This window comes from Natrix helvetica (genome assembly GCF_964273705.1).
Source record: "Natrix helvetica genome assembly, chromosome: 4".
Lineage (NCBI taxonomy): Eukaryota > Metazoa > Chordata > Lepidosauria > Squamata > Natricidae > Natrix > Natrix helvetica.
Window position 1 is genome coordinate 126,167,996 of NC_138550.1, and position 18,674 is coordinate 126,186,669.

General features: G+C 35.2%; 1 protein-coding gene across 4 annotated transcripts in view; it reads left to right on the forward strand.

The window, feature by feature from the left end:
• Window positions 1-18,674, forward strand: part of SPIDR (scaffold protein involved in DNA repair) — a 178,006-nt gene that overhangs the window by 150,756 nt on the left and 8,576 nt on the right. For all 4 annotated transcript variants that reach the window (XR_014175424.1, XM_081953424.1, XM_081953425.1 and 1 more), the window contains 5 exons: window positions 1,355-1,495; window positions 1,586-1,645; window positions 7,972-8,182; window positions 14,616-14,768; window positions 17,057-17,150. Coding sequence is in view for 3 of the 4 variants with exons in the window: in XM_081953424.1 (XP_081809550.1) it covers window positions 1,355-1,495; window positions 1,586-1,645; window positions 7,972-8,182; window positions 14,616-14,768; window positions 17,057-17,150 (659 nt within the window). In the remaining variant the exon portion in view is untranslated. The remainder of the gene's footprint in view (window positions 1-1,354; window positions 1,496-1,585; window positions 1,646-7,971; window positions 8,183-14,615; window positions 14,769-17,056; window positions 17,151-18,674) is intronic.

Genomic DNA, 18,674 nt, shown 5'->3' on the forward strand with positions numbered 1-18,674 from the left:
AAGACATATGCTTTTAAGCGGTTCCATCCTGCCCCTGTGGGTGTAGTCCTTCCAAAATTGTCGTTCTGTCTTTGCTATGCTTCCCTTCCTATTGTTAATTCTATACTAGCTGTATTCTGAACAGCATAGGAGAAACCCAGAAATGTTCCTTCACCAGCATAAAATTCTCACTGGGTTACTGTTGTGGGAAATTCACCACCAAAGCTGATTTGGATTAATATAGAGTAAAACCCTTTTCTGGCCCTTCTGTGAATTTACTAAGTGCTTCATAAATCAATCTTTCTTTGAAAGCTCTTTCCAATCCTTCCACCCATCTGCACAACACCCACTTCTGCAGCCTGTAAGGAATCATGCTTTGTGCAACATAAAAAGCACAAACATTGATACAAGGGGCATTTGTGTGTTATGCCTTCTAGTGAAAGAATATACTTAAAAATATATTCACTTTTATGCTTTGCTGAGTTTTGTGTTAATTCACATTGGAAATTCTGTGGATGTATATTCAATGATTGACTTATCTCTTAGTTAATTTGGGTAAAGCAATGATGGTTGAAGGTGGGGTTTATGAATTTCAAATTTGCGTGCATATTGACAAAATACGGCGAAAGCACCCGAGTTCCTTTAGTCAGGATGTTAAAGAAGTACATGCTGTTTTGGAACATGAACCACAGCTTTAATGTTGTGATATTTCAGAAACTCCATGTGCACAAAATGAATATACGAAGATGAAGCTGTTTTCATTATTGCCATTTCTTTGTAATTGGAGTAATTATCAAGAAATAACTCTCAATATTTATTGACCTTTAAATTTATAATTAGCATTATATTGCTTTATACAATCTTCAAATAAATAAAATAGATTTGATCTCATACCAGCCACTGCTAAAGAGAACTTCATGTTACATTCTACTATTCATGTCCCCAATTATCCTCTTGCTGCTGGAGATTCAGTTTGGCAGCATTCTTGCTTCTCAGTAACATAGCTTAAAATATTTGTTGTTGGTTTCACCCTCATGTTTAATATTCTAAATGACAGAAAAAGTATGTGAAGAAATGAAAATGTTAGAATCCCATTTGGCCAGTATTATCATAGCAAAAGCGATTTCCGTGATTTCTTGCTTTGTGCTTAGCTATATTCCGTTGTGTGATAAATCTGTGGGTGCATACTCAGAAGAAAGTGTAGATGAAATATTATTTCTGATTTTGCAAAGATGATTGATATTTGGAGAAGTTGTTGTCTGCTAACCGTCTCTTGTCACTTATTTAGAAGGGCTCCCTAGTCTGCACCAAATAAATTAATTTAGTATGGAGCATCCGTTTATTAAATGACTATACCTATTTTTATTATTTTCAGCACGTTACTGCTAACCAGCTTCCTCCAAGTTTCTGTTACATTCTTGCTGCTTCTGCTGATTACATTGACGTAGATGAAAGAGAACAATTGTCAAATTTATATTTTCCCCCAGCTGTTCATAGTCTCGAGCAAATTTACCAGGTATTTTTTTTCCTCAAAAGTTTTACAATCCGTAAAGTAATCAATCAGTAATAGTTTGGGATTCAATTCCAAATTTTAATTGTTTTTCAGATGGGTGATTTACCTCAGCGTTGCAGTTTTTGGGCATATGTCATATATCGAAGACTGCAGGTATTGTTGTCTTTATGTAAATAATCTTCCTTTATATACGTATCAACCAGTTATTTTTAATTATTATTGCATTTATGTTCTGGGTTTAAGAGCTCAGTGTACATATAGGAGTCTCCCTTTATTTTATTTGCACAAAACCTTGTGAGATAGGCTGGGCTAAAAGGAAGTGATTAGATCAAAATCATTCACTTTGGTCAAACAGATTCCTGAACCCGATTCTTCTTATCCCAGTCCAAAACTAAACCGCTGAATATGCTGTCAGTCTAAATGAGAATCCTTTTATGTACTAGAAGATTCTTTGGGTTTGTTAATAGGAGAATTTCTTCTCTAGAAATATAGGAGCCATTTTCTACATTGAAATTGTTCTTTAGTTTTGAAGTAGTAAATGAATTATATGTGTCTTCTATTCATTGCTATGTAAAGCTCTTTCTTTGTAAAGTGTGTAAACAAAAGTTATTTGCTATTTTTATCATAAACAAACATGTTCATTGGTCCTATTCAGTAACAGTTCAGTTCTCCTTATCATAGTTTGTAAGAAAATTGTTGGCATGTTCTCATAATTCCAAATAAGCTCAACAGTTCAAAAAGGTGGCCAGCACAATTTCTTAAATGAGGGATCCTTGGTGTTCTGTGAACTTGGTTGTTGTTGTTTTTTTTGGCAGATGTTCATTCCCCAAACTAGCACTGCTAACACTGATGTTACGTAGTTTGGGTAATGAAATGCCTGTAAGAAATCAACCAAGCTCAGAGAGCACTAAGCATTCCTCATTTCAACTCTGAACTACAAATACTCTACTTTATTGGTACAATTCCGTAAAAGCTGATGCAGCCTTAAGAGTTTCATTAGTGGGTTTCCATGATTATAGTTGTTTGATTGTTATTCTGTCTTTCCTCTAAAAACTGAAGGTTTATATGCGGACTTCCTTGCCTTTTATCCCAGGAGCAACAATTTATTTATTATTTATTTATTATTAGCGTTTATATAACAATCTCATAAAGTGGGCTCAGGTAAAATAACTGGCCCAAGGTTACCCAATTGGTTCCCATGAATAAGGACAAATGTGAACTTGGGTGCTTCCAGTCCTACTTCATATTGTCTGTCCAATTATTAAATCAAATTACTAGATTATATAATTTCAATAGATTCATATTAAAATTAAAAATCATTTTAGAAAAGTTATTTATAATAAAATGAAAGAATAAAGTAAAAACAGTATTATGATACTAAAGAAGTAATGTGCTATACCTAAAATAATCTTACTCATTTAGACAGTGCATAATATAAATGACTCCACTTACAAAAAGTTTTGTGTATACAGTACCAGAAGGAAGATTTTGATTGAACTGGAACTTTTGCATTCACCAGAAACTACTCTGAAAGATACAAAGATGACACCAAATGCATATTTGTACGTTGAAAATATTACATAATTAGATGAGAGATGACTAAGTGTGTAAATCTAGAAACTGCAGTAAAAACTGAATATATCTAGGTAGATTTAATTTGCCACGCCCTCTGCCCTTTATAATCCAGGTGGTTAACTCTTTATTTTTGCCTTCTTCTTTCCAAGCTATTTTCCTAAGATTTCTAACATTTTCTTTCACTAAACATTTTATATGGGTTTGTGGGCACTGCTGGAGTTTGCTTGTCAGCACAGTTCTACAAATTATTCCAACAAAACATATATGACATACCTGGTTGAATTACACTCTAGAGATTTTAACTGGATATCACATTAAAATGAAACATGAAACCTTCCCTAAAACTACACATGGGAGACACTAAGAGTTAAAAGTCTTGTAAAATTTTGTTTGTTTTACTTACTATTATCTAATACTATTATCTGGCATTAAAAGACAACTTAAACATTCAGTTACTTTTAAGCAATAAAATATATTTTTCTTAGTGAGTTAAATAATGGTTGTCTTAGCTGTTACAGAATCAGTGATAGTTGAGTGAGCTTTTTTTAACAGAAAGAAAGAAAATTGCCTTCTGAAGCATTGCTGCAGACATTTTGGGTTCTCGCATAATTTGTATGCCTCCTGGTTACATCTGCTTCATGTTTGGAAGCCTTTAATACAAGACACCAGCAAGCTGTGTTGAAATTAACTGTACATCTGGGAAATCCTCAGTCCCCACAGCTAAGCATGTTCATGATGGCTATTTTATCCCTAAACTTCAGATTTGCCAATAGGATATTATACCTAGGAAAAGGAAAAATAGGCTGTTCAACAGTGACTTTTCCACATTTACATTATTGTAAAGTAGAGGGAGTTTAAACAAACATTTTTTAAAAAATTTAAAGCAATGTTTAAGACAATTTATATGTCATCCCCAGTGTTTTTCATTTCCTGTAACCAACCAATATTCAGATTTTTCTATTTGAGTGCAACAGAGGAAAAAACGATATGTGTTGAAGGGAAATAAAAATTCCACAGCTCTACCACAGAATTTTGCACACCTCTGTTATATTCTCCTAGTTCCAAATTTTTTATACCCATAATCCCAATCCTTAAATCAGATCTTCATGAGAAATCCAGCTATAAAGATGTGCTTGTATTCTTTCTCAGAATTTCTGGGATGATTGGGCACAAATAAAACATGCATGCTTCTGTCTGATAATTTTATTCATTTTAAGCTATCCAATGCAGAGCAGATGGACAGTTCAGAATCAGATAATAGATAGATGGATGGATGGATGGATAGATAGATAAGGTTAACCCCATTTTTATAGACATTAAATAGTCAATAAAAGAGGTGAAATCTGTCAAGAATAACTAGTGCAGGAGACTAAGAAAATAATTGATTTTAATTCAATAAGGCAACTGATGAATCTTTTACACTTAAATGTAAGTTAACTGTGTTCAAACATGGCTACATGTCTTGGTCAGTTGAAAGCCCTGCTGTGTCCCAGTATAATCCATCAAACAGTTGGTGGACACCACTAATTGTAAGCAGTAGAGCTCCCTATTAGGATTGTTTTCCCACCATCTCAGGTGGCCATACACAAAGTTGCCGCAGGTTTAGGGGAGGACTAGAATTATATAACAACGCTGTTGATTTGAAGTACAGCCTTTCAGATTTATAGTCTTTAGCTTCTCTGATCCTATGTTCTCAGTTTCTATAAATTAAAAGCATAGCCTTTGTACTAGAAACATCCCAGGTGATTTTGTTTCACGTGAGCATTAATTTTAATTAATACGAAAAAATTTAAAAATTTATTCAGAATTCTACAACTGAATGGCAATGTTAGCTCAAATATTTAATTGTAGGTAGTATTTTATAGTAGTCACTTAGTTCTACTTTATCAGCATCTTCAAAATGGGGAAAAGATACACCATTATTGGGAACGAAGTCCAGAAATTAGGAAAATGTAAACGAGCTCACCTAGGTTAATTGTTCCAGAAATAAAATGTCAGGGCTGGAACTTGTTTACTAGATCAATCTTTGCTAGCAAGGATGTGTCCTTCATACAAATCCACTATATCATAAAATATGAGGGAAAGACCTTGGTTCAGTTTTAAATTCTTTTGCAGACTAATTCATTCCAGGAAAAATAATCTTTTCTGACTACATTTTGTGTTTAAGAGTCAAATCTCCTTTTGTCTTTTTTTTTAAAATCAGAACTCCTCCAGAGAGCTAGTGGAACTAAAATTCCTCAGTTCTGTCTGTGAATTGGGAAATGGAAATATTGTCTTTTTATTATTACTATTCAGAATAAGTATTATGGTACGAAAGGAAAATGAGGAAATATATTCCATCTGGACTCGGGGAATTGTACTGTCACATAACTCAATCCTGCTGCTGTTTGTCTGTTCTGTCCTTTTTGTTCAGAACAAATTGACACACATACAGGAAGATGATGGTTTTAAAATGACTTATTGTTATTTGCTTTCTGGCTGACAGTCTTGTTGGTCAGAATCTAAAGGTTAGCAATTCAGTGTTCCAGAGTTTCTGCTTTATGTCTTTAAAAAGTATAATTAAAATTCAATTTTCAATTAACAATTGAAATGAGCACAGCAGCAAAACAAGATTGAAATAATTATACATTGCAGTTTTTTAACACTTTTTGTCACTCATATTTTCCACTGGGGTTTTTTTTTTTTTTTGAGACCATAAATAAAATTAATATACAATTATTTGAAAAATAAAATGCAAATATCAGATGAAAGCTCCAATATTCTTGATTCTGAAGAGATGTGGTATCCATAGAAATCTGTTAATAGAAAAAGTGTTACTGTGACATTTTAAGACTAATTGAATTGTTATGTCTACGAATGATGATGTTACTATAAGTGGAAGTATCTGTAGAGTTGGGAGCACGCCAATAGAACTCCGAATAGCAGTCTCTTAGCTCCCGGAAAGAGCCATTTGGTTCTGTGGAAATGGGTGAATTATGACAGAAGTAGTGAGAAGAAAAGGGAGATCGTGATCATGCTCACTTGTCGTTATTTTAAATTCAACTGCAGCATCACTATTTCAATTTAAACACTTTTAAGTTTATAGATATTTTATAATATCTTTTGGTACACCACTTACCTTTAGTAGTATAATCTATACATGCTTCTTTGATTTCTGAGAGGAAAGTGTGCTTAAGTATTTTATATCAAAATCTTGAAGAATGACAAAAATGTCAAATGATAAAAGTTGAACAAAATTTTAATCTGAAGTAATTCTGCAGTATCTTCAAGAATTACTACCTTTCAGTGTTTATATTCACTATTTAATAGTAAGTTTCTTAGTACAAAGCTGAAACCCTTTGGGTATAGAAGGAGCTACAAAAGGTAAGCAATTTTATTATGAGATCATCTGTTTTGATGACCTTTATCTTTTGTTGAATGTATTTATCTTCCTATCCCAAATAGGATATTTATGTTGCTAGAATAGATGTTTTTGTTTCTCCTGCTACTTTTTATGAATCATTTCGTTTGTATGCATCCTTGAAAAATGTTGAAATTTATCCAGGAAGAAAACTTCCATGTTTATATCTATAGAGTTTCTACCAAGAAAATGGAGCACATTACACAGTATAGGACTAATGCTTCTGGTATTTTTTTTTTATTCAAAGAAAAACACACAGACACATAATAATTGTTTAAAATTTCAAAATAATACTAGTCAAAGGTATCACTTCATGTATAGCATGTTTGAATTGCTCAATAATTATGAAATCCTCAAAGTGACTTATTTGAAAAACAATGCATATAAGGAAAACATTTATATTTTAACCTTAATTAAGGGTGAATTATTCATAGTTGGAGACAGGACTTAATGCTTTTTAGTGGTCAGAAACCTGTATGCGTGGAAAGATGAGATAAATTGGGTAAGCTCAGAATTTTTCTTAGGGAATTGGAACAAGTATGTGATATTGATGTTCAAATCTATCTTCAGCCATAGAATTTGACTGGATGACTACCAGTCACTATTCAGCCCAACTTACTTTAAATAATTGTTATTCAGATAAAATTGGAAAAAAGAGTACCATGTATGCTGCATTGCATTCTTGGAGGAAAAGCAAGATATAAAACTAACAAAAGAAGGTGGGAAAAGCTACAACTTGCAGGTTTTATTGGTATTTTTCACTTCAAAATTATACTTACTTTCAACCCATATAGTAGAGTTGATTCTGGAAATTGCAAAAGGGGCTCACAGAGCTGCAAATCATACCTGCACTATAGGAACTTTCACTTTGACCAGTAAGATGGGTTGCAATGGTTTGCTGTGTCGAATTGCTACAGGTAGACATCACTGAACAATTGCCCTCTTTAGCAACTATTCAGAGGTATACTTAAAAATGACTTTATGACCAGTCCATGCATTTATGACTATTGCCCTATCCCTACAGTCCACACGATCAAAATTCAGGTGTTTTACAACCAGCAGATATTTACAATGATCATAATGTTTCGTGGTTATGTGATTGTCCTTTGCACACTTTACAGCTGGCTTTCAACAAAAGAGCTAGTGAATATATATGTCACCTGAAAGAATAGAAATTTGTAGCCAATATTTTGAGCTTGGGTGGTGGCGATTAAGGGTAAGATATGGAAAGAAGAGAAATTATATGCAGCCATTATCTTAAAATCACTCTAAATAGAATAAAATTGTGCCATAAAAGTTTGGCAATTTTTTTTCTCTGAACTTCAGTAGGCTGCATGTGCTGTATGATCCATTGATTGTACTCTGATTAAAAGGCTGCTAGCTAAATTGAAGTTTTCATCTGCTTCTTTATTCTTTCATCTGTCTTTAATTTTATGCTGGTTAGAAAATATTTTTCTTGAACTTTAACATTTAATTAATTTATTTATTTTCCTTTCAACCCTAGGAAATGGGCAGCACTTCTCCAGACCAAAGGCAATTTTGGCTATTTGTCACTGATTTCTCATTGCAAACAGAGTCTGAGATCAATTCTGGAACCCCCAAAACACTACCTGTCTCAGTTGCCTCATCGTGTGTGATTGATGTGGAAGTAATGGAAGCATTCAAGAGCTCATCCCCTTGTATTGTTTTCTTCAAGGATGCTATGTGTGGAAATGGTAAGGGTAACAAAATAGAAATAAATGCACACTAGCAGACATTAAAAAAATTAATGCAAACATGTTATACTGCATATAAATATACAGACTAGCTTTTAAACATATCATTAAATCCTGAGGACCTAAAATAATATTTATCAGTCTTTCCCTTATAGAGAAAAGAGTCTCTGCACAAATTGAAAGCAAACAGAAATCTGAAATCCAAGATCATAAATGTATACACTACCCAGAGTTTGCTTTGGATTGTAAAATGGGTACTCAATCAATCAATCAATCAATCAATCAGTAAAGCTAAATAATGTGGTCTCACATCATTATTCCAACTTTTAAGAATAATTCGTTGATTAGAGATAATTCGTTGATTAGCAAACTAGGGGCTATTAAACCCAAATAATGAGACAATTTGAATTGGATATCACATGTAATATGACAGGGGTGTCCAAACATGGGAACTTTAAGACTTGTGGACTTCAACTCCCAGAATTCCCCAGCCAGCATGGCTGGCTGGGGAATTCTGGGAGTTGAAGTCCACAAGTCTTAAAGTTCCCAAGTTTGGACACCCCTGTAATATGAGAATATAATATGTCCCCTTATCCCTTTTATACTTGAAATAGCCAGTCATTCTTAATCATTCTCTGGTTATCAAAGAAACATAAAAATTAATATATTGTTGATTTCTTAAGATCTTCTATTTAATGTTCTTTAAAACCTTATTCATTGAATTGTTAAAACATGATAAATGAATAAAATCCATACCAATTTAGTGTTCATTTTCATCTCCCCACCAAGAAGATGTGAACAATGTCTTCCAAAAGCAATTCACAGAGTTTTCAAAGAGCGTGGAGCAATAGTGATAGGAAACTTAATTACCCTGATATCTGTTGAGAGAGAAATTCTGCCAAGCATGGTTATTTGCAGAAAATTCCTGGCTCATCTTAACTGACAACTTTCTCAGTTTGATGTATCTAACTTTCTCCTTCAAAGGATATAGCGCAAGAAGATAAGGTATATTTGACCAGATATCAACAAATACAGAATGCTTTGTTGATGAAATTGAAACATGAGAACACTGAGAGAAAGTGAGCTAGCAATTTTTTTGTTTTGTTTTAAGAAAACAAAACATGATACTGAGATAGAATCTCAAATACTAAAAGTCAGAATGCCCTGAGATTAATAAAGGATGCTAAGAACAGTTTTTTTAAAAAAGGCTTGTTTATATATCTTCAAAATAAAAACAAAAAACGAATTACTTTACACATTCCTCATTTACTACAACAAAAAGAACTCTTATTTGGATCAATTTTTTAAATAAAAAGTTTATCCCCTAGCAGTAAATTATGCAGAGCAGAATTTAGAGCAGAATTGTAATTTGGGATTAATGAAAGCATGATTAAAAATATTATTTTACTCTTAATGAATTTAAATCTCTAGGATTGGATGATTTGCCTAACAGTTTCACCAAGTGCTTACATATTATTTTTGAGACATCTTAGACAATGTATAAAAAACAAGATGCTTGTAGGAGAGAAAATGTCTCTATGTTCAAAAGGGTAAGTGGAGGAGGACCCAGAAAACTACAGACCAGTCAGTTTGAGATTCATAGAGCAGATCATAAACAAGGAGATCTGTAATCACCTTGAAATGAATGTAGTAACAGCATTATTTTTAAAAAATAATTTTTCATTGGGAAACTTTCTTAATAGGTAGTGGGATTAATATGGACATAATACATCTTGGTTTCAGTAAAGCACTTGATAAAATACCCTAACATACAACCATCTCTGAGATCACAAGAACTTCACAGTAATATTTTGACTTTATTTTATTTTGTGTTAAATAGTATTCCAGTTGTGGGCATCACACTTAAAAAGCATTCAGAGAAGCTGAAATAGGTAGAAAGAAGGGTAGTGAAGATGATCAAAGAACTGAAAACTAAGTTTTCTGAAGACAGTGAAGAAACTGGGAATGTTTAACCTTGAAAAGAGAAGACTGAGTGAAATTAAAATAGTATACTTCAAGTACTTGAAAGAATGTCAGACAAGATGATTTTGACTTGAATTCAGAGTCACAGGAAGGCAGATTCCAGCTGAATGACAGGGAAAAAAATCCTAACACTAAGAAACCAATTTGTAGGTGGATTCCACTTCACTTAATGTTTTCAAATAAGTTTAGACCATAATATAAGGTTACTTTCAAAATGTTGCCAAGAAAACTGCAGGGATTTGTCACCAGGAGTCAAGACTGATTTGAAAATGCAAAATTCATTTATTGTAAAATAAATGCATCTATATATCTTCTAAATACTGAAAAATTGGAAGTTAAATGCAGTTCCTCAGGAAGTGTGTTATTTGGCCTGGAAATAACAAAAGGGAATACTCTCATTCAGATATTTGAAAAATGGGCCTCTAACATATATTAATAATTGGACAGTTTTATCAGAAATGATGTCACTTAGGCATTGAGATATTATATTACATTACAATACATTACATTATGTTATTAAATATATTGTCAATATATATATCCAGTCAATAATTGTCAGCAAATGATTCAGTGCAAGCATGATATCCCTGCTTAAACTGCTTCTCCAGTTTAAACCAATAGCAACTTTCAAATGCATATTAAAGATAATTCTATGAAGAATCTGTTGTAACAGTTCGGATAGGATATAAATAAGGTGTGAATAAGCACTGTTAAATATAACATGGCCATAATAGTATCCTAAAGTTCATAATAAAAGTTCGTAATAGCGTCCTAAGCTTAATTGTGCAAATGTTTTCTTTGTTAACTAAGAGAACAAACTGTTGCCAAGATTTTGTCCTTGTGACATGCTCCAACATTGGAGTCCAAGTTGAGACGAATCTGATCAATTTTGTTCATAAAGGAGGATGCACATTTTTTATGGCAAGTCACTAGATGTTCCTTTCTTCTTTGTTCTTGATGAAGATGCTGCAGCTATTTTATGAAGATACCGTAAAGGCATAAAAGAAAGCTTCTGTGCTCCCTTTTCCTGCACAGAATAGTAATCCAAAGAGTACTTCAGATAGGCCCTACTCAATTTGATTTGTCCTGACTTTGTTCTCCAGCAAATATCCCATCTAGTTCATCACTTTCAGCTCACTAGAAAAGTAAGGGCTGATAGTTTCTGCAATAGAGGTGAGAGAGAAAGACAAAAAGAATATTGTCAATAAGTAGTTTTGTATCCCATTGATGAACCAGGGTATTGATGGTATTGTTGACAGATGAGGTAGAAAATTCCCTAAGTGGATTGAGGAAACTATCCAGTTTTATACGGTTTCTGGATCAGGCCATTTTAACTAGTTTTGCACTCTTGCCAGGTGCTCATTTCACATGCCAGGTTTGTACTTTCATTCATAATTAAATGCTGGATAATATGATTAACCAGCAACTAACCTAGCAATCAACAGCAGGATTTATGATTATAAGACTCAACATCTCTTACTTTGAAATTTTTGGTTAGGCAGCAAACTGAAAAAGATGTAAGAAAGCAATCTGCCTTTTCTTTTTAATGGTCAAACTGCCCTGTCCCGCAGGATCACCCGATAATTAGTTTTTCATACTTTTCATTACCATCCAGATTGTTCTCCTAATACAAACATAAACATTGCACAATAAAAGGGAGTTTCTTCAACCTCTAGACTCATTCTTTAGCCCCAAATTAAAAAGATATATCTGACAGTTGGAAATTGCGATAAGAATAGAGACCCAAATCTTATTTTCTGTGATTTTTGCTGTGTTTGTTAATTAAAGTATACCCACTCTTTCTTTACAAATGGAAAAGTTTTGAAAGCAACTTACTTACTAAATAAGATGACTTTCCAACATCTAGGCCATTCTTACAACAGAAAATAGATGATGACTCAAAAGGAAGAAGGGACTAAATAATAAGAAAACATAGAGGATATATTTAAAAATTACAGAGTTTTATAATGACAATGAAATGGAAACCAGTGGAACTGTATTGTTAACAAAGTTGAAGAAGCAACCCTCCTTTTCATGCTTTCCACTACTTAATCTTTATTGATTTGATAGCATACCAGCATACTTCAAGGTGTTTCCTGAGAACATTTGATATGTAATAATTTATTTAATGTGCACCAGTAAAACCATTTTGCTGTGTGTTACATATCCAGTCCAGTGGTATCAAATGGGAAGGAAATGTAGAGAATTATGCACCAGAATAAGTTTTATTGTCTATATTATAGCTGCTTATCTCACTTCTGGAATGTTTGTTGTTGTTAAAACTATGCCATCTTATAATCTAAATTGTTTCTCTAAATATAATGACCCAAGCCTAACTTTTATTTTAAATAATAAATCATGCTTGTAGGTATTTCAGTGAAGAGCTACTGGTTAAGACAGTGGTGGGCAACCTTTTTTTTCAACTGAGCCAAATCTCGCCAAAACCACGATTGAAATTTATGAGCCACATTTTTAAAACCGAAAATACATAGGATGGTACACTGTTTTTAGTTTCAATAAACTCTGGCATTTGAAGCACGCAAGTCTTAAAGCTGTCAAGTTACAAGATCCTTGCATCCCTAACCCTTTAGGAAAAAAACCCCAAAGGGTCTTCAAACCTGACAGCTTTAAGACTTGTGGACTTCAACTCCCAGAATTCCTCCTCCAATCATGTTGGCTCAGAAACTCTGGCATTGAAGCATGCAAGTCTTAAAGCTGTCAAGTTGCAAGACCCTTGCACCCCTAACCCTTTAGAAAAAAAAAACCCAGGGTTCTTCAAACCTGACAGCTTTAAGACTTGTGGACTTCAACTCCCAGAATTCCTCCTCCAGTCATGTTGGCTCAGGAACTCTGGCATTGAAGCATGCAAGTCTTAAAGCTGTCAAGTTGCAAGACCCTTGCACCCCTAACCCTTTAGAAAAAAAAACCAGGGTCTTCAAACCTGACAGCTTGAAGACTTGTGGACTTCAACTCCCAGAATTCTGAGAATTGAAGTCCACCAAGGGCATCAATCATATTAGCCCAGGGATCTGCAAAATTGGCTCTTAAGACTGGTGGACTTCAACTCCCAGAATTCTGAGAGTTGAAGTCCACCAAGGGCATCAATCATATTAGCCCAGGCAGGGATCTGCAAAATTGGCTCTTAAGACTGGTGGACTTCAACTCCCAGAATTCTGAGAGTTGAAGTCCACCAAGGGCATCAATCATATTAGCCCAGGCAGGGATCTGCAAAATTGGCTCTTAAGACTGGTGGACTTCAACTCCCAGAATTCTGAGAATTGAAGTCCACCAGTCTTAAAACAGCCACCTTTGCAGACCTCTGTGTTAGCCCAAAGCCTGGCGCTGGGCGGGCCTTGCTCCCCCATTGGTGGAGCCCCAGGAAGCGAGCAGGGAGAAAAAGAGACGGAGGCAAGGAGCTTCCCCCCCCCCGCAAAAATCTTATCAGGGAGCCGGCGGGCAGTAGCAAATTAGCTGATCACGCAGCGTGATCGGCTAATTTGCTACTGCCCGCCCGGCTCCCCGGTTAGATTTTTGCTGGGAGGAGGCGGGGGGGGGGGGGGGAAGCTCCTTAGCCTCCGTTTCTTTTTCTGTCTCCTCGCTTCTTGTCCCCGCCCGACTTCAGGATCCTCCCTAATCATTGTGGGTCGAAAAGAAAAAAGGGAAAGGGGCACTTGTTTTGAAGTGCCCGAGAGGAGGGAGGGGAGCGGGCACCCGGCACACAGAAGAGCCGCATTAAAATGTGTAAAGAGCCACATGTGGCTCGCGAGCCGCAGCTTGCCGACCACTGGGTTAAGACATTAGGCTAAAAACCAGGAGACTGCAAGTTTTAGTCCCACCTTTGGCACAAAACCAACTTGGCGACCTTGGGCTACTCACTTTCTCTCAGCATTAGGAAAAAGGTCGTGGCAAAGCACTTATGAAAAACCTTCCCAAGAAAACCACAGAGACTTGTGCAGGCAGTCTCCAAGAATCGGACACCATTGAATGGGGAAAAAAGTATCTGGACAGAGTTTCCAACATAGTACTAGTATCAATGCCAGTACATATTTGGTCATTGTTGGCTATCAGATTTAAATCTCTGGCCTATTTGCACAAACCTCTTACCATGCTTCCAGAGCTGAATCATCCAGGTGACACTCCTCTGGGCAAAGATTTGACTACCTTGTTTTGGGGAGCAAAGTGCAGCATGTGAATAACTTTGGAATAACTCCCAATCCACCATTAAAAGATAAAAGAAAATTCAATGTGCAGCCAATTTCCTTTTTAAATAAAACTAGGTTAGTGGGTGCTGGCAGACTATTAACAAGAATAGAGTGCTCATTTGAATAAATCAGACTAAAACAAGCTTCCTGAAATGCTTGCAGGAATTTTGTCTTTATTGGCTTAGATAATTAACATCGCCATTTTTTTCCTTTGTTACTGTAACTTATCAAAATGTCTTTGTTGGCAGGTAAGATTATTTGCATTGAACGTACCGTACTCTTGCTACAAAAGCCCCTTTTGTGTAGGGCTGCTGGTGCTGACATCACTGAACTGACTGGTCCTGTCAAACTAGATTATCTGGATTCTACTACTCAAATCAATTCTATTTGTACTGTAAGAGGTTTGTAACTATATTTTTTTGTTATTTGAAATCTTAATACTAACTGTTCTTTTGCCTGTTTTCCGAGAGTGTATGACAAATTATATTTCTTGTTTCTTGTTACTTTAATTAATAATTTCCATTTGAAGAAGTTATAGTTGACACGTCTGGTGCAGTAGCAGATTATTAAAATGGCAATGATACTTTTTGTAATAGTTGTTCTGTTGGCATTTTACGGGTGTCATTATATTGGATAGTGACCTCACAAATGATCCCAGACTGCAGAGTCTGCAAAGGCTTGGGTAACTCCATTTATATAATGGGATGGTTGCAAGGATAAATTGGGAGATGCCTATATGGATCACCTTGTGAACTTGGGAAGAAAATTTAGATATAAGCCCTGCTTTGACTTACATTTCTTACTTTATCTGGTCTTTCATCATGATTGAAGTTTTTTTTTTTTAAATTCATTGTAAAGCTTAAACTGTATATAAAACAAAATATATTATACACATTGCTTTTCTCACAACCCTGAATTAATTAAATTACATATTCCTGCAGTGATGTCTAGTACAGATAGTCCTCGACTTCACTATTCATTTAGTGATGGTTCAAAGTTATACCACATTGAAAAGGTCACTTACAACTATTTTCATACATACAAGCATCATTTTTCATACAATTGCAGCATCTCCATGGCGACATGATCAAAATTCAGATGTTCGGTGACTGACTCTTTTTCCTAAATTCTGACAAGCAAAGTCAATGGGGAAGCGAGATTCACTTAACTGACTTAACAACTGCAGTGATTCATTTAACAACTGTAGCAAGAAACGTTCTAAAGTGGGTCAAAATTCATTAAACAAATGTCTTACTTAACCAATTTCGTTGTATTTAAGTACAATGACAATAAAGATTATACTTAGGAACAGAATTTTTGGTCAATTGTGGTTGTAAGTCAAGGACTACCTGTGTATAGGATTGTTGCCAGTCGTGATTTTCTTAATAATTTCATTTATCAAAAGACAAGCATGTTACACAACCCTTCACGGCTTTCTGGGCAATTTGCCATTGACACTGTAGGATTGACAATTGTAATCCATTTATTTGCAGGTGTTTTAAGATTACTCCTTTATATGTTTTGCTTGCAAACATGAATGTTTATTGCTTGGCTCAGCAAACTGCTATTGTTCTAAATCTTTTTAGTAGCCTTCCCATAAAATACCCATCTTGCTTGATTTATAACACTAAACAACAATGCTTACTAGTGATCCAAATATCTGACTGACCTTGAATTCTTTCATGTTTCTAGTCACGTATATGGCTTGGGAAAACATACTTAAATCTCAGTTACCTGGATATAAATAAAAAATAATTCCTGGAGTTAAACCAGAGTAAATGCTTTTAAAAAACTCTGACATGTCTGGTTTTTTTTCTCTTCGCTTTGGTTTGCTTCAGATTAAAGTAGTAGCTATCTTTAGGCAAGTATATCAGAACTTCATAAAATGAGACATGAAGATCCTTTTGTTCAAATGACTTCTCTAAAGGATGGGACAAATAGCAATAGAACTTAGACTTATATACTGCTTCATAGTGCTTTACAGCCCTCTCTAAGCAGTTTACAGAGTCAGCATATTACCCCCAACAATCTGGGTCCTCATTTTACAGACCTTGGAAGGATGGAAGGATGAGTCAACCATGAGCCAGAGAGATTTGAATTGCTGGGAGTTGGCAGAATTGGCCTGCAATACTGTATTCTAATCACTGTGGCATCACAGCTCATCAATTTATGGAATAAATTTAGAAATTCATCCATTAACTATATTTCCCCTTTTTATCCATATCAGAAAACTGTTTAATAGCTCTGGACAAGCTATAGACAGGATATTTAATTATCATTTAAATTCGACTTCATGCCCTGTATTATTAATCAGAATGTTCTGGTTGAAAGGAGGTCTGGTTTTACCATGAAGGCAGAAACTAAGGGAGGCAGTATTTGCTGGCAAAATTTTTTAATACTTAGCTTATTAAATTGGCTATATACTAACACAAACATTGTGTTTGAAAACATTTCCTCTTTGATATGAAAAGAGAGAAATTAGAAAAATAATAAAACCTAAGTTACAGCTTTTTTAATACTTAGGCGGGCAACTGGGATTGGATTACAATTCTGAAATCAATGGAAATCTAAATATTGCTAATTATATTTATAAAAAGGAGAAAAAGGGGTATTTCAAAACAGACATGATTGTTAAAGTTCAAAGTCAAAGTATACTAAATTTTGCAAATTATTTTATCTTTTTTTTCAGGTACTGTAGTTGGCGTTAATGAAAAAACTGCTTTCTCTTGGCCTATATGTAACAGATGTGGCAATGAAAAATTAGATCAGCATCCACAAGACAAGTAAGAACATGTTGGATTAACTGGCATATTGATGATCCAGTAGGCAGGCGTGTCAAACTCACATCGTCACGCGACATATTGCATGACTTTTTTCCCCTTTGCTAAAATGGAGGTGGGGGTGTCCAGCGCATGATGCATCCGCCCCACTAATTTGACACCCCTGCAGTAAGTATTCACATACAAAGTCTTACTTCAGTTGTTGAGATTCATCACCGAAAGGTATACAGAAATGGAATAGTTATGTAATAAAAAAATCTTCAATGTTATCTTGGGCAAGGTAGATCATAACCTACTACTAGATAAAGTAGAAGAATATGGGTTAGACAGCATCACCACCAGATGGATTCGTAACTGGCTGACCAACCGCACTCAACATTAGTCCTCAATGGAACTGCATCTACATGGAGGGAGGTATGCAGTGGAGTACCCCAAGGCTCTGTTTTGGACCCAGTACTCTTCAACATCTTCATCAATGATTTGGATGAGGGAATAAATGGGGAACTCATCAAATTTGCAGAAGCCAACACTCCAGAAGATAGGCTAAAGATGCAGAAGGATCTTGACAAACTTGAACATTGGGCACTATCTAATAAAATGAAATTCAATGGTGAAAAGAGTAAGGTTCTACATTTAGGCAACAAAAATGAAATGCACAGGTACAGTATAGGTGGTAGCTTGCTCAACAGTAGTAACTGTGAAAGGGATCTTGGAGTCCTAGTGGACAACCATTTAAATATGAGCCAGCAGTGTGCAGCAGTTGCCAAAAAAGCCAACACAGTTCTAGGCTGCATCAACAGAGGGATAGAATCAAGATCACGTGAAATGTTAATACCACTTTATAATGCCTTCGTAAGGCCACACTTGGAATACTGCATTCAGTTTTGGTCGCCACGATGTAGAAAAGATGTGGAGACTCTAGAAAGAGTGCAGAGAAGAGCAACAAAGATGATTAGGGGACTGGAGACTAAAACATATGAAGAACGGTTGCAGGAACTGAGTATGTTTAGTTTAATAGAAAGAAGGACTAGGGGAGACATGATAGCAGTGTTCCAATATCTCAGGGATTGCCACAAAGAAGAGAGAGTCAAACTATTTTCCAAGGCACCTGAGGGTAGAACAAGAAGCAATGGGTGGAAACTAATCAAGGAGATAAGCAATTTAGAACTGAGGAGAAACTTCCTGACAGTTAGAACAATTAATCAGTGGAACAGCTTGCCTCCAGAAGTTGTGAATGCCCCAACACTGGAAGTCTTTAAGAAGATGGTGGATAACCATTTGTCTGAAACGGTATAGGGTTTCCTGCCTAGGCAGGGGTTTGGACTAGAAGACCTCCAAGGTCCCTTCCAACTCTGCTATTGTATTGTATTGTATTGAAGCCTTATAAGAATTGTATCCTGTGCCTCTAGTTTTGGTCCAGATTTTATAGCAACATTGTCTAATTCCATCTAGAGGTAGAAACTTATTATCAACAAAAAAAATTAAATGGCATATTTCATACATCAAACAATCTCTGATTTCTTTCTT